This window comes from Syngnathoides biaculeatus, chromosome 10 (assembly GCF_019802595.1).
Source record: "Syngnathoides biaculeatus isolate LvHL_M chromosome 10, ASM1980259v1, whole genome shotgun sequence".
In the NCBI taxonomy this organism is placed as follows: Eukaryota; Metazoa; Chordata; class Actinopteri; order Syngnathiformes; family Syngnathidae; genus Syngnathoides; species Syngnathoides biaculeatus.
The window spans coordinates 27,473,041-27,491,889 of record NC_084649.1 but is presented as its reverse complement, the minus strand read 5'-3'; the positions used below and the strand labels follow the sequence as shown (position 1 = coordinate 27,491,889).

At 47.1% G+C, this 18,849-nt stretch overlaps 1 protein-coding gene across 1 annotated transcript in view; it reads right to left on the bottom strand.

Annotated features, from left to right (window-relative positions):
• Positions 1-17,577, bottom strand: part of flnbl (filamin B, like) — a 36,055-nt gene extending 18,478 nt beyond the window's left edge. Inside the window, 17 exon segments of the mRNA XM_061833060.1 lie at positions 672-832; positions 1,259-1,382; positions 2,832-2,975; positions 3,370-3,483; positions 4,055-4,248; positions 4,602-4,738; positions 5,162-5,288; positions 5,567-5,704; positions 5,791-5,991; positions 6,245-6,407; positions 6,488-6,562; positions 6,648-6,766; positions 8,675-8,822; positions 8,901-8,998; positions 9,085-9,220; positions 9,285-9,394; positions 17,129-17,577. Of these exon segments, the coding sequence (XP_061689044.1) occupies positions 672-832; positions 1,259-1,382; positions 2,832-2,975; positions 3,370-3,483; positions 4,055-4,248; positions 4,602-4,738; positions 5,162-5,288; positions 5,567-5,704; positions 5,791-5,991; positions 6,245-6,407; positions 6,488-6,562; positions 6,648-6,766; positions 8,675-8,822; positions 8,901-8,998; positions 9,085-9,220; positions 9,285-9,394; positions 17,129-17,420 (2,481 nt within the window). The 5' untranslated portion in view covers positions 17,421-17,577.
• Positions 17,578-18,849: the final 1,272 nt, after the last annotated feature.

Here is an 18,849-nt window from a genome sequence, read left to right as displayed (position 1 = left end):
CCCCCATCTGTGCTTCGACACTTGTCGCCGAGTGTTCATCTTCGCTGTGGATGTCTCAGAAAGATGAACACAGCGAACGTACAGAGAGGCGCATACTTTTGTTTTCAAGGTCAGGATATAACATATGTTAGCTCGCTCTATGTAGAAGAAGGGGAACTATGAGACCGGGAGATTTCCCAGTAGCAGTTCCCCTGCTAGTAACGCATGCGCATTCATTCATCACAGGGAGACTCTTCGGCACGGGGGAGCGCTCAGACCGTCACACTGGGTCAAATCTTTGATGTATGCAGTAGTGAATAAAAACAGCCATTCGAGCCCCCCCCCATCAGAAGGAGATTATGAACAGTTCCAAACTGCAGTAAACTCTCAAAGCACAAGCGCAGAGCTACTTACTAAAACACAGGTGTCAAACTCAAGGCCCGGGGGCCAGATCAGACCTGCCGCGAAGGCAAATCATGTGCCAGCTTCCACCATTCTTGTTCAAATATGTACAAAATTTCAAATTGTCCCATCACAAATGATTCCTTTGCATTATGGAAAGCATCTTTGTGTTACCAAACATCAACAATAGTTGATTTACGATTCCAAAACGAGTAACTACAATGTGGCCCAAGACAATATATATATATATATATATATATATATATATATATTTTTTTTTTAATTTGTACCTTGTCAGTGAAGAGCACTTTAACGGTGAGCTGGCCCGCGTTGGGCGGGATGTACTTGACGGTGAAGGTGTCGTTGGCGTTGGGGATGATGTCAAAGTCCACGTCGGCCTCCCGGTCGCCCACCATGTTGCCGTCAGACTTGATGCCCACGCTGACGTCGCCTGAGGGAAAAAAAAAAAGAGGCAAACAACTCAAATACAAAAACATTTTAGGAGACCCGCAGGGGGCCCCGCCGAGTCCCGGATCGGCCGTCGTTCCCGTCGAGAGCGGCTCGGCTCGTCGATCACGCCGAAGGAATTCCAACTTTTGCAGGAATGAGCGATCGCAGATTGATAACCGAAACGGGTCAGGCGAGGAGGCAGAAGCCGCCTGGGGAAGAGGAAGAGGAAGAGGAGATTCGCCACCGGCGCCTTTCTACATGGGATGCAGTCACGCAGAAAATGGACGTGACAAGCTAACCTTCCCGAGGGAGTTTTTTTTTTTTTTTTAAAGGGTTTGTCATTTTGGAGGTCATCGGAGAAGCGAGACAGAAGCAGGACGACGTGCCCAGAAACGTCCGTCCGGGCAGACAGTTTTGGCCGCATTACCGTCGCCCGCCCCGGAACAGTCGATGGTGAAATGCGTGGGCTCGTTGGCTTTGGGTCCCGTCCGCTCCACTCCCGGCCCAAAAACTTTCACCTGGCTCGGGTGGCTGCCTTTGCCCACGTTCACCTACAAAAACAAAAACTTTGAAATCACAATGGGAAATTTACGTGGATTATATGTCATTCCTTCCCCCAATTATTGTTGGATGGATAACGATGGTTGAGTAACATTTACGAACATTGGAAACAAAATCACTCGGGAAAAAAATGAGTCGCCCACCCCGAAGGCTTCACTTGAATTCGATTAAAGAAATCAACATTGAGGAATTAAATCAGTGGCATCATAAGAAATGAAAGACTTGCTTGATTAAATGTTTCAATGTTAAATACAGGCAGGAATGTATGATTTTAAAGAATTTCATTTTAATCAATTTCAGTCTGATTTTGTTTTTAGTCAAAATATGGTTTAAAAAAAAAAAAAAAAAAAAAAGACATGCCACAGTTCATGTTGTAGCCATTTTATTTTGCTCGCAGTAAATTACTGTACAATTTTTCCTGAGATGAGCAAAAGGATGAACAATTAATACAATTATGGAATAAGATTTCAACTTGAAACGATTTTGTTCTTCCTTCCGCGTCAAGTTTTGTCAATCATCTGCAGTCTTACACTGCACTTTCCGTGGACTCTGAGCTTGATTTTCACTTCCTGGATGAAATCGGCAGGCCTTGTTCAGTCTTGTACTTTACAGTAATTGATTTTGGTTATTTGTCTAAAGATAAATTCACAGTTGATGTTCAGTCAAGTTCAGAAATACACGAACAGGTGCTTTTTCAATCAATTCTAAAAGTTGTTTATGCTGTTCAATTTACTACAAAGATCAGTTTCCATTTTTAATCACAGCAACAGAACCGCACACGGGATCTTCCGGCCACATTGGTGTCCCTCAAGGCACAATCCTATGACTCCTATCTAGCATCTAACACTAAGAAAATAACTGAAGCGCAATCAATGATATTTGGATTGGAAAAGCAACCACAAAATCCAGTCTTATACTTCTAATCAGCGTGATTTGTGTTCCTGATTACGTCTGCACTTGTAGGATCCCTACGGTCAACACTGGTGTCCCGCAAAGCTCAATGCTCGGACCCCATTTAAAAGTTGAAGCTCTTCAAGCTTAGTTGGAGTCGCATTTTGATGAAGCAACAATGACGGCGTACAACTTAAATCATCAGAATCCATTTTTGTAGGTTGTAATCAGCGTGATTTGACTTGATGATGCCATGCTCAACGCTGGTGGTCTCAGTCTTTTGAAGCCACTCGAAAATTGACAAGTTTTAGCTACGCAGTTTGTTTTGATAAACATTCTGATGGAGACACGTCAAGGTCATAGCTTGTACACCTTGTACCGTCAAAACATTTCTGCAAGTATGAATCGCCGTGATCTGCACTCCTGATCATCTCCGCACTAAGACGTCGCCCCTCCTCCGTGTAAGTGACGATAACGATCGCTTTCTTAGCCTTTCCGGCGTTTTCCGAGCGTCTTAAAAGCTCCCCTCCCGAAGGGCTCGGTCTTACCCGGAAGGGGCTCCCGGGGATGCTGACGCCCCCCCAGACCACGGCCAGCGTGTGTTTGAGGGCCGAGGCGGGCGTGTACGAGCACGAATACTGGCCCTCGCCTTTGCTGCGCACTTTCACCTCCACGGGCAGACCGTCCGCGTCCTGGAAAAGGGAAAAGAGGATGACGGGCAGTACTTGAGCGAGCCCAACGAAGGTGGCGGCGCAGTGGTACAGTTTCCAGCTCAACCAACAAGTCAAACCAAAGTTGGGTCTTCAAGCCGCGACGGTGTGGAACAATAGCAAATGTCACGAGGCAAAAGAGATGGACGGCAAAATGTCAAACGAGACACGCAAATGCGTCGGCTAATGAGGTGAGTAGTTCATCCATCCATCCATCCATCCACTAAATTCTCCAATTACAAATTCACACTTCCATCATGCATCATTTGATCCATCCATCCATCCATCCATCCTTGCAGCTAGCAATCCATCCGCATCCATCGCTCAACCTCTATCCACCAGTGTCCCAGTTCCGCCAATCCGTCCGTCGAGATACCTGCGCCATGATCTTGAGCGGTCCGTTCCCAGCATCCTTAGCGTTGACGGTGAACTCTGTGGGCTGGCCGACCAGACAGCCGCTCTTCTCCAGCCCGGGCCCGAACGCTTCAACCTGGATGGAGACCCAAACGTCAACCAAAGCTCAGCGGGCAGAGTTTGTGTCTGTAACAGTCTTTTCAAACTCTTTCCAAGCCGATGCAGAAATTTTACAGGGGGTGGGTCACACAAACACAAAAATATGTCACAAAAGACATTTCGGCTTTTCTCTGTACATCTTTGGCATCGAACAAAGAAAGTGAAATTCGACTATTTCGCGTCACCGTGGTTGGGATTCAGGGGCATATAATACAGCCGACCGATGACTCGCCAGATATTAGCACTTTCCAAGACGGCCGAAATCCTCTTTTTTTAAATTAAGTAATCCATAAAAACAACAACAAAAAAAACCATTACAACATGAAACAAGAACAAAAAATTGAGAAAAATCATTGAAAATGTGTAAAGTTAAACATATCCTAAAGGATAAAGTATTGCCTTGAACTCATTCTCTTCATTGTTGTAAACATTCAGGTACCAAAAGTTGTTTTATTCACTTATTTTTACTCCATTGGACGACATATCCGTCAAATATTGCAATCAGTAAAGGCCCTGGTTTGTACGGACCAATCAAAAAGCCTCCTGACCTTGTCTGGCTGGTTGCTATGGCGATCGGGCAGGATGCAGGCCATGAAGGGGCTGCGCTCGATGTCGTCGTCGTCACAGGTGACGTGGACGGCGTACTCGCCCGGCTCGGTGGGCCAGTAGCGGACGTCGCAGGAGCCGTCGTTCTGGTCCTCGCACTCGATCTTGGCCTGGGACGGACCCTCGATGGCAAAGCCTGAAGACCAAGCAACATGAAAGTTGCCTTCAAAATGCTTTTCTCTTTCTAAATTCTGGCATGGATTACGTTTGATAATCTGCATAATCTGGTGGACCTCCCTTATAAAAGACGCATACAGACAAAGGAAATATACCCGTGAGTATTCTGCTATTGTCTGTCTTTGTGTTGCTCCACCATTTGTGTTCAAATATCCATTGCTTCAAGCGTTGTGACACTCCATCACCATCAATGCGAATTATCAGCCCGTCAATGATGTTTAACATTTTCCCATCTTTTAGTGTTCATATTGCACAACACAGTGGAAAGCCACGGAACAGCATTTGCAATTCATTTCATCTCTCTTGGCTCACCCAGGACGCCGACGTCGCTGCCCACAGACTCCACCACAAAAATGGCCGGTTTACCCACGACGCCCCCTTCCAGACCGGGACCCCACGCCCGGATCTGCTGGCCTTCCGCCTCGGGACCCACCAGGACCTCGAAGGGACTGAGGAGAGGGCGTAAAAACAGCTTCTTTTAACCAGAAATATTGCCGCATCCAAAGACATAACCGAAGAGCTTTCACACAGAACCCGCCAAGAAGGACGCGGCCATCATTTGACACAGGCCGCAATTCCCACAGAACTTTGGTGCGTATCGGTGAATAAAAGTCAACCGAGCACTTTCAAAACAGAGTGCCTGCTTAGCTTTAAATCCAGGGCAGGTTTTTCCTGCCGGCTCGGCTTCTGGAATGGGCGTTTTCCCTTGGAGCCCCTTTGAGGGTTCGTCGCTTTCAACGAATCCAGTTTCATGCAAAACAGCCCGACAGTGACTTTGAAGCACTTGGCGGGTGCGTTCAAGAACACTGGGAAATCGGAGACTTCACTCAGACACCCAACGTGCGTGCGGACGCCCAAACACACTCGCTGACCTCTTGGGGATGTGCTGCCCACCCCACGTCACGCAGACGGTGTATTTGCCCGGACCGAGCGGGTAATACTCGAAAGCGTGCACGCCGTCCTGACCGGAGATCTGCTTCACACTCGCCTCGACGCCCTCTGAAACACAACGCACATTTTCATTTTTATTGTTATTATGTTTTGGATTTGGGAGTGCATATGCCAAGAACCGGGCCAAATTTGAATAGTTGGCCAACATCTGTTGAAAATCAAAGTCAGCAAAAGCCCGATTCGTGAATTCTGCAAATTACGTGCGAAACGGACGATTGTGAGAAAGGTTTTTTTTCTTTTTTTGCCTTTTGCCGGGGGCACGTGTTTGTGTGTTTCTTTCACATTTCAAAAAATGGTTATCAGCGCACGGAGATGTCGCCACTCACTTGGGTCTTTGAGGAGGACCTTCAGTTCTCCACTGCCGGCGTTCCCGGTGTCCACCTTGAAGTCGCCCACCTGTCGCACCCTCATACCCGTCGCCTGCAGGCCGCGACCGGTCGCCCTGCACGCGCTCGGTAGGCAGGCTGAAGGAGCCAAAAGAGACGACGGCGAAAAGTCCCGAATCTCACCACAAAATGATTCTGATGCTGTTCTTGTCCGCCTTGCTCACCCGGTCCCACGTCCACGCAGAATGGACTCTTGGGCACAGGGGCGCCCCCGAAGGTGACGGCGAGCGAGTGCAGGCCGGCCTGCGCGGGCCGGTAGGTGCAGCGGTACAGGCCGTCGCCCTTGTCCTCCATCATCGCCTCCACGACGTTGTCTCGCCCTTGCGGGTCTTTGATGGTCGCCGTCACGTCTCCCGTACCGGCTCCTGAAATTTAGAAGGCCGCAGTCGGGTTTTTGTTTATGGCGAGCCCTGAGTTGCGGTTCCCAGTTTATCTTTCTTTCCCCTCCCGTCTCATTTCTCCTAAATAGTCGCAGTTTTTCCCCAGATAGCCTGACATTTAGTCACTCCGCGATGTTGTGTGTTCTGGGATGCTGCAAAACGCATCACTTCCTGCCAACGTGTCCCCCCTCCCGCACGCGGTCGGATGACGACGTTGCTCGATCGGCAAAATAAACACCTGCAGTGTGGATCTCAAAGTACGTGGGCCTGTTAGCGACGTGGCCCACGGGTTCGATTCCGGGCCCTTTCACCACCACCTTGGAGGCGTCGCCCAACGCTTTGTCCACGCCCACCTGGAAGGGGCTCTTGGGGATGGGCTGGCCCGCAAACAACACCGTCACCTGACACAAATACGGGCCGATCCGCCGCTATCAGCACGTCGAGCAAATATTGGAGTAGCGATCAAAGGATTAAATACAACCTTGTGAGTTCCGACTACTTGAGGGACGTAGGAGACGCTGTACGTCTTCTTGGCATCGTTGGGCTCCGCCCTCAGCTGAGATGCGGAGAAAAGCAAAAAAAAAAAAGAAGAAATTAAGCGACCTGCCCGTCAACCGTTTCCAGGTGAAGAGGTCGCTCACCTCTTGTCTGGTGCCGTCCGGTTGGTCCAGATAGACGGCCACTTGACCCTGCCCGGCGCTGAACGTGTCCACCGTGAAGACGGCAGGTCGGAACACCCGGTTGCCCGTCGCTTCGATACCTGGTGGTGGAGCGGAGCCGAAAGGAAAAGACAAAATTGTATGCAAACTACCTTATTTGAATTATTATGCATTGTATTTTAAACATGTTGAATGCCTCATATCTGTCAATGGGTTTATTTTTTTTTTTTCCAATATTTTAATTTCATTATGTGCAACAAATTAGTTAACGAATACAAAGCATAATTTACATTCCACGTTAAACTCTATTTTTGGTCACGGGGCTTGGGCTGAAATGATTAAGCCCCGCCCCATAAGTTACTGGCCCCGCGGCAAGCACGCCTTGTGTTACCATGACAACCGGGAACAGCACCAAAGCGTCGCAACCGAGCAAGCGGCTTCTACTTGTCGAGGTGCCAGCAAGATTTTGCTGATATTGGAAAAAATGGGGCGGTACGGTGGCTCGGCTGGTAAAGCGCTGGCCTCACGGTTCTGAGGTCCCGCGTTCAATCCCGGACCCGCCTGTGTGGAGTTTGCGTGTTCTCCCCGTGCCTGCGTGGCTTTTTGCCCCCAGGCACTCCGCTTTCCTCCCACATTCCAAAAACATGCAACACACTCTAAATTGCCCCGAGGTGGGATTGTGAGTGCGATTGGTTGCATGTCTCTATGTGCCCTGCGATTGGCTGGCAACCAGTTCAGGGTGTGCCCCCGCCTCCTGCCAGTTGACAGCTGGGATAGGCTCCAGCACTCCCCGCGACCCTCGTGAGGATAAGCGGTGAAGAAAGTGGATGGATGAAAAAAAAAATGGGGGTTGGGGGGGGGGGCAAATAGGGTAAGAAAAATACTTTGAATTGTCAGGGCAGCACTTCAAAGACTTTTTGGGAGTTTTGGAAGAAAGCTGTCACAGAAAAATGGAAAGGGTGGAAATGCTTTTTGGACGCCCTGTGACGGTAAAAACTGGTTGCGTGCGCGTGTGGCCGTTGTGGTAACGACGACGCTGGCGGCGGGCGAGTGAGTGGATTTCCTTCTAGCCAAACGGCAGCCTCGCCAGTCGGTGCGCTGATTGTTGTCGACGAGGCGCTGGCTTCCCGTCATTGTAAAGACGCAACCGGCGCTTCCCGCCTGGACCTCTCGGGAGCTTCTTCTGTTTCATTTCCTCTAAAACTGTAAATTATATGACTGGGAAGTGTGGAAATATAAACACGTATATGCATACGAATACAGGCAAAGGACTCACAACACGAGCGTGCTTGAGCCCAGAGATGTGTGCACGTCACATGACGGATGCGATTGTGCCTCTTGCCAATTATTTTATAACGGCTAAATGATTTTTTTCAAGCTCCAAAATAGAAGCAGAAATAGTGTTTAAAAAAAAAAAGTCCTCATAATTATTGCTTATCACAAACCGTAAATAGCAGTGCCGCCGCCAGCTATTTGTGATACTCGTCATCATGCGCCATTAAAAACAATTGGAAATAATCCCCAAAAGTCTCAAAAGTCCACATAACGGAAGATGCAATGTATGAAGTCATATTATTCATATATTTTTGATGATGTGATGGCACCACTCGCCAGTGACTTGAACAATAGAAAAATAATCCATGAATGATAAAATAGTCTCACTGACAACCAGAAACAAAATGCATCCTGGGCAATTTAGATAATCACGGCAATTAAAGGCATATTTAGATGATATGCGGATCACTTCTAACTAACAACAGACTCCCAGACAGTATATATGAGCCTACCAGTTTTATAGCCCCCACCCTTTGAAGAAAATTGCCAAGGTGCACAAGTAGGAATAAGCAAAAGAGAGAAATAACGTAACGAAGCCACTTTTTTTTTTAAAGCGACACAGTTGGATTCTCACACACCTTCTTGGTTAATACTGCCAATTTGCATAAACATCAAATCGACACAACGCGCACGATGACGACTACTGGAAATAAACCACAAAGTGTGCGGAGTACCTGGCCCGTAGGCTCGCGCCTTCTTGGGGTTGAGTTTGGGCTTGAGGGGAGCGCCGGCCTTCAGTTTGGCTTTGGGGAACTGCGACAAGTACGTCATCACCGACATCTCGTCCACCTGCGGGTCGATGATCTCCTCTGGGGCGATCACCTGCGCGCGCGCGCACACACACACACACCGGGCGTGTGCGTCACGTCGGAAAACGGCCTAACAAGGAGGGAATCGAACCTGCGGGATGCCCAGCCAGTCGTCGGCCAGCCGCATCGCTTCTGTGGCGTTCTCCACCGGCTTCACCGGATCCCAAGTCTCCCAGTCGGGACACAAGCCTGAAGAGCGCACGCACAAAAACACATGTGGAGGTCCACGAGCGCACAAACACGCAAATGCTGCCGCAGGACAAAAAAAAAAAAACCTGGCGCGCAGCCGTCCACCAGCGCCCCCAGCGCCTTCCCCGTTCGCCAGTCCTGGTGAAAGTTAGTGATGGGCATGTCGGGGACTTTGTTCTGGATCCAGCCCAGCAGACGCTGCTTGGGGGTCTTGGACTCGGACTGGAAGGCGAAACCCACAACGTTAGCGACTCCACGCCGAACGGAAGCAAAGCGCGACGCCTACCTCGTCGTCGCCGTCCTCCAACATGGGCATGGAGATGGAGTAGTGCAGGATCAGGGTCCACACCAGACCCAGGATCAGCTTCAGGTTGCCGTCCACAATCGCTTTAGAGTCTGGACACAATACGTCACGTTGATTATTATGGACAGGAGCACAAAGGAACAAGTTTGTTGGAAAGTCTGTCACCATGGTAACCGATTGTTACTGTTCAAGGACGGGAAAAGAGTGCATCCAACAAAAATCTGAAAAAAAAAAAAAGACATCAGGCCTTGGCCCCCCCGCCCCCCCCTCATTTCCATTCATCAATTCAAGATATTATATTCATTAGTCACATGACTGAACCCCAGAAAAAAAAGGTCAGCTTGCACTCACGAGCATAACAAAGATTGTTTAACCCTCTCTGGACCAAACAAAATTTTGCAGAGAGAAAAATCTGATACTTTAAGAAAATGATACTCTGGACTTAAAATATTCGATTATATTAAACCTGTTGCAAATTTGCAACCCCTGGCCGGAAAGGGTTAAAGCAGAAATTTCGTTTTCTTCATGGCTGGAGTCTTTGGAAAAAAAAAAAAAAAAAATTAAACAGTTTCTCATTTATTCATACAAACATGAAACACATCAACCTGAAAGAAGCGTAAACACAGAATATTTCCTCTTTGATGACGTTGTTCGTTAAAAAAAAAAAAAAAAAAAAGATTATAGACGTGACCCGGACTTGTTGACAATTCACCCGAAGGGAGATGAAGCGCTTGGACCCGTTTTGCCCAGTGCGGAAATCGGCGGCGCGTGTACCCGACTGGTGACTGACGGCCGCTACAGCGTGAACGCTAACGTCGAGGATGCTCAAGTACGCCACAATCAAGAACCCCAATGAGACAACTTTAGAAAGTAAAAAAGAACCAAAAAAAAAAAAAAAAAATCAGAATGGCCGACGTCACGGACCAGAGTAGGAAGGCAAACGTGAACGGGAGATCACTCAAGTATTTATGGAAGAACACAAACATCACGGGAGATAAACCACAGCACAAGTTCTCAAGTAACAACTCCATTGTCAAGGAAATTAATATTAGCGTCCTTAAATCGGGATTAGAGTCTAATGAGAAGTAGGATCAAGGTGGAACTCGGACATATTTAACGACGACAAATTATGGGGCCAACTTAAAAGGTCCGCTGTCATAAAATGCATTATTTTTAGTATGCTATTCATGAAAACACGACCCATGCGTTTTCCCACCACAAAACATGATTTTGACATGTGCGCCTTTTTGTAACTGGCGCCGTGAAAATCCTCTCCAGGGATTTGTTTTCGAGACCAAGCAAGAAGTGACATACAGGGCAGGAGCGCTCTCGTTTGTTTCACCTGCGGGAAGGTCGCTCGCCGTTCCTTCGTGTTAGCCAAAATGCCGGCTCGTTGCATCGCCGGACATCGAGGACGGATTCACCCTTCAGAAGTTTGCCAGAGACCCGCTTTGTCGTGAAAAACGGATTGCACGGGTGCTAAGGACGAGAGTTTTGCGGCTTCTCAATGACAGGTCGTGCGTATACAGTTACTAAAAAAAATATATATATATATATTTTGGGGCGTGGGGGGCTAAATTTGTCAATGTACCCATCAGCACCGCGGACGGCTTAGGGCCGGGGTGGCTCATTTGTACGGTCTGGGAGTCCGTTGTTAGTTATAGAAGTGATCCGCATATCATCTAAAAATGGGTCTAAACGACAGGGTGAAACGGCCCCGGTCACTTCACTCGATTGTGAGATGTTGTTGTCTTCTTTGAAAAGAGCTTCCGTGTCGCACAGGAGGTGGCCCAGCGTGTTTTCAGTGGCGAATGGCCCAGTGTGACGTCATGAACAGACGTCGCAGGCAATATGGCCGCCGCTTGGATGGCACGTTCTCCGCTCATATTTATTTATTTCCCATATAAACATTGAAGTGAATAATATTACATGGATTTTTCATGACAATATCTATTTTTAGAACGTTTATAAGCATGACACTTGACCTTTAAGTATGCGAAAAAACTAGCAGCACGTGTGCTAATTTAAGAATGCTAACATTTTTCCCCTACAGATGCACTTCCTGTTGCTGGGATGCAATGTGTGTCACACTGATAAGAGGCAGCCATCTTGTGCCTTCACACGGACTCACCATTGTGCTGCTATTGCTAGCGTTTCCATAGCAACAGGTCAACCCCAGCCGTCAGCGTGATGTTTGATGGCCTCCTGCCACCTTTGTCGACACTTCCTGCTGTGTCAAGCTAGGCTAGAGTGGGCGGAGCCAGCTTATCTATTAGCGGTCGCGTGTTGATAAGACGGCACACATGCTGCAATCACAACATTTGGATTTTGGGTGCAAGTGAAGAAAAACCACAACCACAAAAACGGACACGACACAGTCGGAAAAAAAACTTTTAACACAAACACAGATGAACACACACACATGCGCAAAATCAGTGGCTTTCAAACTGTGTGTATGTGTGGGGCGTGTCCAGGGGGGGGGGGGGGTCTGTGCAGGGTTGCCATGAACACTTATTTTTTTTCTTCTTCTTTTAATTCAGTTCCACCCAGCAGAGGGAGAAAATCATTTCATCTCCAAAAGCGGGCGGGGCGCTAGCTACAAAAAAAAAAAAAAACTTTGGGACTCACTGTGTTAAGTTAAGAGCATTATTTGAACTTTGAACTATATTCCAAAGCTGACTAGAATGGGACCGATATGCTCTGACCTCTTAGTTGTGGTCCGTTTATCGCCCTTTTGGGGAAGCCCTGCTAGAAAATCGTTACAATAGCCGAGTCTACTCCAGATAAAAGCGTCGATGAGCTTCTCGTGCCCTGTTTGACAAACGCAAGCCTTCCCTCTGGATTTGTTTGTTTTTTTTCAGAAGGGGTTATGACACAGGCCCGGGCCCATCCCAGTTAGCGTATCGGGCCCATGACAGGCTACTTGTGAACGGCGCCGATATTTAAAGCAAAACAACAGAAGTTTAACACGCTGAAAACTTATAAATAGAACCAAAAGTCTTTGTTCACAATTGTTGAATAAAACGCAACACGTCTGTGGCGTTGTCGGCAAGTACTCTCGAGTTAATACTCGTACTGGGGGGCAGAGAACATCCCTACTTCGTTAAGAGAACTACTTTGAAACTCACCACATGTGGCGGACGTGATGACATCAGCGCACGCGTGCGACTGTCTTGATGAGAGGGCGGCTCGCGAGCCTGCGCTGGTCGCGGCCTCATAGCGACCAGCTGACATAAGGACGCAACGGACGCCAAGTTGAGGCGCTGCAGTTCGCACGCTAACACGAGGGTGCTAAAACACGGGCGCGTATGCATCATAATCATCAAAAAGGATGAGAGCGTGATGATGCCAAAGCAACGCTAAGCAAAGCTGGACTTGATGTCTGAGTGACGAATAAAAAGGGAGGAAAAGATCAGGTAGCGCAACAGGATGTGCAGCTACTGTGTCTGCGCGCATTCCACAACAGTGACATCGACGCAAGCACCCCCCCCCCCCCCGCCCCACTAACACACACGCGCACAAATGCCGTAATAAACACACACCGCGGAGAAACTAACTCGGTGACATCACACACACACAAGACAAGATGTAGCTTTAGCGCATTAGCGTCGATCACTGCGACGGCTACGCTAATAAAGGGACCGCTAATTAAGGATTGTGAGATTTAGGAGGAAAAGAAGGTAAATGCAGTTGAAGCCTGAAGTTCAGGGAGAAATTTCATTTTTTTTTGTCTGACTGTCTGAAGTCAAAGCCGACTAAACTTGGCCCGTTTCAGGTCAGTCAGGATCACCAAAATGATTTCATTTTGTTAAATGCCACAATAATGAGAGTCAATTTTAGATGATTTTCTTCTTCGGGGTCCAAAGTTGACCTCCCTTTCCTTCGTGTGGAGTAGCATTTCCTTTGAAGTGCAAGACTCGGGTCAAAGGTTTTGGGTAACATTCCACAAGCTTGTGCCAGAACTCTGCTGGAATCCTGGCCCAGTCCTCCTCAGAGAACTGCTGGAACTCAGTCAGGTTTGTCGGTTGCCTTCTCAGATCTGCCCACAAATTTCCCACGGGATTCACATCACACGCTGCCACCTCCATGCTTCACAGTTGGTGCGGTGTTCTCGCAGATGTTTCGTTCGTCATTGCGGCCAAACTGCTCCACTTTAGTTTCATCAGACCACAGGACACGTCTCCAGTAGTCGTCTTGGCGTGGAATCTGTTTTGTTTTCTTCTTTTCTAATGTTTCTTTTGAAGTAATGGCTTCATTCTCGGTGAGTGGCCCTTCAGCCAATGTTGGCGCAGGACTCGTTTCACTGTGGACAATGACACTTTTGTTCTGGGCTTGATTTGCGCATTTTAGACCAAAATCCTTGCATCTCAGCGTATGAAGACTTCTGGCTTCAACTGTATATGAACCTGCTCAAGTAACAACATAATGCACCATTATGCACGTATGTAAGGATGCTAACACAGGGACTGTAAACAGTATAGATTAGTACGACTAAAGCGAATTTTAAAATGCTAAAGTCAAGATGCTAACAAACGGATGCAAAACTACGGCTGTTACGTACTATCGGGATTACGAGGAGGAACGGCAAGAATAATAAAGTGAAGAAAGAAAAATAAGGATGCTAAAGCTAAAACGGGAAAATGCAAAAGAAGGTTTAAGTGCCGACGCTAACTTTAGTGCTAAAGTAACACTGCTATGTCAGGATGCTAAATATGTAAACTTGAATGTCAAGAACTAATAACCCCAAAATAAAGATGAATCACAAAAGATGCTAATGTAAGAATGCTAAGGGCGCTAACTTGATAATGTAAGGAGCCTGATATCAAGTCCCAAAGCAAGGAAAAGAATTTGGGACGCTCAAGACACGAACATATGGATTCGAAAATAAGGATGCTAAAGTAAGAACACAAGTTGACTGAAGTAAGGATGCTAAACAGAGATCATGGCAAAACTCAAAAGCGTATTCATGAACAACAAATATGACGTTTATGTAACCCAGAAATGAATCGCCAAGTACAAAGCGCACGGCTTTGTGGCCTTAGACGAAAGGTGCTGCCAGAAATAAACAAGTCGAGACACTCAGGTTTGACAGACACACTTTCAAGTGAACTTTGGGCCGTCACGCCTGCCGACGCTCAACGTGTTTCTTACACAATCAATGAGCCAACAAAACAGCCACGCCGAAAACTGCAAATGCATCACAAACGGAAAATCGATAACGTCCACACGAGCACACAACCCCCCCCTCCCAAAAAAAAAAGCAAGTTCTCCTTGAACCAAAACTGGATGATGTACTTGTCGTTGTTGAAACAACACGTGTTGTGTTGAAACTTTCAACAAGCAGGCCACACACACACACACACACACAAGCTAACGTCCTAAAAATCCATTCCCGGAGACTACCCGAGAGAAATAATTGAAATGCGCCAATCCTGTTCTAAAGTAGCGCGCGACGACCGTTTAGCGTCACAGGTTAGCTAACATGTGCCTCGAGGAGGTGAAGTTAAGGCAAACTTTGACGCTTTGGTGACTGCCTCGGTTAGCGTCGTCTCAGCTGGCCCCACATAAACTGTCTTGACCGAGCGACCCGCTAACAAAAATGAACTTTTGGTATCCGAATTTTACAGCACAAGGAAGTGAAATTTGACAACCAATCGAGGGCTTTGTTTAGCAAAGTTGCCAGGACAACCGGCGCCACGCACGAGTCTGACCGCGGAGGCTAACTCGCGTCCAGTGGGTGGAAGATAGAAGATTCCAGATATGGACAACCACCTGCAATGCTAATGCTAAAGCTAAACTAGGGGAGCAGACTAAGAAGGCTAAAAGCTTGGACACCAACTAGTTTTATGTCATTGGCCGGAAAAAAACGAAAAAAAAAAAGTGATGGGCTTAGCCAATCAGACGTTAGCGCGTGCCAGCTTTGCTGAACTCTTTTACGACGCGGGCGGCATCCCGCCAAGTCCAGCTCACGTCAGATAAGATCTAAAAAGGTGGCAAATATGCGGGTCGTCGCCAGAGAGCCGCTGACTAATCATTACGATTACTATCATTATTAGCATTGTGAAAAGTGCGCACACCCAATACAAATAATTCAACCATGATGAAACACATCCTGCTCCAGGACTGCAAGACAACACCCTTTAAAAAAAAAAAAAAAAAATGAAACATGCGCATACACAAGAGCGCGCACGCATGGATTTCGCAATGCCGGAGCGACGGAGCGACTCCGTTGTCGATCGGTCAGCGACAAGACCTCAAACAAACCCCATCGAACAGGAAGCCCATCGAGGCGGTGTCGAAACGTCGCGGCACACGTGAACGCGACACAAACAGCAGTCGATGGACCAGACCGGGAAACATTGGACCCATTCAATGTTGTCACAGGAACATAAAAGAGTTGAAGAGGGGGAGGGGGGGCTACTAATCATCGCCTCATTGTTTTAAAAAAATAAATAAATAAAAAGGTGAAGTATGACCTCACCTAATGTGAGTGTTACACACACACACACACACTTTTGACATTCAGCAACAGTTTGCACTCTTCTATTATTTAAAATGATAAGCACGCAAAGAAACATTTTCACTTTGAGGTGGGCCAGAGTTAATGTTCACAACTGCCATCAGATAATCGAAATTGCAAGCAAAGAGCGGACAGACGCCACACCTTGTACGGCCGAGCGGAATGCCCGATTAAAGAAAAAAAAAAAAAAAAAAGAAAAAAAAAGAAAATGAATTCCACCAATATGTGAATGACAAATGATCTTATTTCACCTGACCCCAAACAAGCGTTGTGATAAACTATTTTCCCAGGCTTAAATGTTCAACAATTTGAAACTAAAATCAGTTGTGGACACATTGTTTGTTCCTTAGCAGAAAGTCAATACATAAAAAAAAAAAAAAATAATCACAATAAGTCACAAGCGGGCTCGGAAAAGTCACTAAACTTAGAAAATCGAATGTTCGCAGCCACGTTGTTCGTGTAAGCAGAGCAGGTAAACCAGGATGCCATTGCTGATAAAAACGGATTAAATCCCCACAAACTGTGAAAAAGATTATGTTTTATTGGGGGGGGGGCTTCTTACAACTGTCCATTAATCAGCACGTCCAACTTTATTTCGCCACTCACGCCCTTTGCTTTGGGTATCCATCCTGACAAGGGTGCCAAAAAGTGGAAAACTCGACTAAGTGTACTAAAAAATGATTTACGTGCTGACATACTGGCGTGAAAATAAAGTTGAATTGGGGTTTTTTTTGGGGGGGGGGGGCACTTGAGCACTAAAAGGGCAACAAAGGAGACGACGCTTCCAAATGAAACTCTTTGGGGCACAATTTGACCGCACGTGTTCGGGGTGGGGGTGTGAAGACAATTGCAAGTGCAATCGAAAAGAGGCGCATTCAAATTTCGCACCCGACCGACCGACCGAGCGAGCGAGCGAGCGAGCGTGGAGGTCCACATGGACAAAACCAGACTGCGAGCACAAATGAGTCAATTTAAAAATTCATACAAAAATCATTTCTCTCGTCTTGTTTTGGAAGCGATTCCGTCTCGGGTTTTCGTCACAAACGGTTTCCACCCTTTTTTGGAAGGGTTATTTTTGCAGAATCAAAGCTCGGAACGATCTACTTCAAAGGACCACAAAAGACGGCTCGGTTGCCAAAAGTTGTTTGTTTGTTTGTTAAAACAGTGCAAACCGCACAGGAAGCGGGGCGACGGACTCGAGTCCCGGGAAGGACTCGGAGGGAGCCCCGAGCCCCGAGCCCCGAGCCCCGAACCCCGAACCCGCTCCCACCAGGACTTTTCTTTTTTTTTTTTCTGCCAAACTCACCGATGGAGACGAGCTTGACGTTCTGCTTGTCGAGGAACTCGAGCGCCACCGAGACGTTCTCGAGCTTCATCTGCCTGAAGTTGGGCCTGGGGTGGATGCGGCGGTGCATCTTCTGGCGGCTCAGGACCTCCAGGAGCGCGATGAGCCGCAGGCCGTCGCCCAGGTCCAGCTGCAGGTCCACGATCCGCTTGTTGACGCACTTGAGGTGCTCGTTGGTCCAGCGCGTGAAGGTGTTCTGTTGGATCTTCTTCCAAGGCGCGTCGTCCGCCAGGTCCTTCTCCGTGGTGGGCATGGTTGCCTTCGGGTTTCGGGAGCCGCGGTGCTCGACTCGGCGCGAGTCCGAACTTTTTGGGCTTTTGGATCCTCGCTGGGGTGCGTTCAGCGTCGCTCTTCGCCACTCGGAATTTACAGCTCCTCCCCCTCCTCCTCCTCCTCCTCCTTTTTCTTCTTCTTTTTTTCCCCTGACGGATTTTGCAAACGAGGTTTAAGCTGCGTACCGCCACCTAGCGTCCAAATGTGCGCAATGTTTCCATTTCCCTTGTCATGAAACAAAAATTCCGTTTCTTCCATCTTTCGCATTCTGCGTATCAAATGCGTACATGTAAAACGTCTTCTTTTTTATTTGTAGTTCATCCCCCCCCTCCGGCATGTTTTATAAATGACACAAAGTGCAGCCGATTTTAAATGACCCATTTTCTATTCTTCTTTCATTCATATTCATTTTGCATTCCTATTCAAACGTTTGTCCACATTCCTTCTTTTGCACACTTTTTTTTACTCGACTTTCCGCTCCCTTTCCGTCGCAGCATTCAAACATTTTCTCCTCCAATGTCATTTTTTTTAATGATCCTATCTATTAATGAGCGTTTTTAAATTATTATTAATTTGTCCACCTCAATGACTTCTGGTCGACAAACTTTTTTCCCCACATGAGTTCCTGATATTTTTACAAATGATGAACATGTTCCCATCTTTTTTTTTTTTTTTTTTGCCTTCATAATTTCTCAAAGTGTAAATATGTTCTCTGCTGGAATACACAAATGAATTATCAGGCGCACCCTTGTTCCTTTGAGTTAAATCAACAGCTTGCTTGCATTTTCTTTGCAATTATTTGACTCCATTGCTGAATTTCGCCCCTTTCCGGCATTTGCGGTGTTTATTTTAATTATTATTTTTATTATTTTCGGGTGTGTGTATGCGGGGCGGGGGACGCTTGCCGGAAGCGGAAGAGTCGTTTTTGGACCGCTGGTTTAGAGTCCCATCGCGAGCAAGCAACGACACTCCGTGACGAACCCGTTGAGGTTTTCTGCGTTCGTGATCAATTGGTATTCGCTGTGGCCGATTTTGTGGGGGCACGTGAAGGCAACACCGCTTTGGATAAGGTTGAGGCTCGTGGGCCAAAGATCGTCTATTCCAGGCTGAGTGAAGTGACGGTTGAATATTTGCCTGCACGTTTGGAAACGTTGCTTAATGATTCGTCCACCTTTGAAACTTGGGACTTATGTGAAAAATCAGCACATCTTTGACTGATACGCACATGATGAAAATTAAGTTGTTACAGCAGTTTAAAAAAAAATCCATTAAAACCTACAGTTTACACACAATACAGGATAAACATATTACATTCCGATTTTATCAAATACATTTTCATAACGTCTTCTTGTTTTAATAAAGACGTGTTTCAAAAAACCGTTTTTTCCAAGTCGCTTATCCTCACAAGG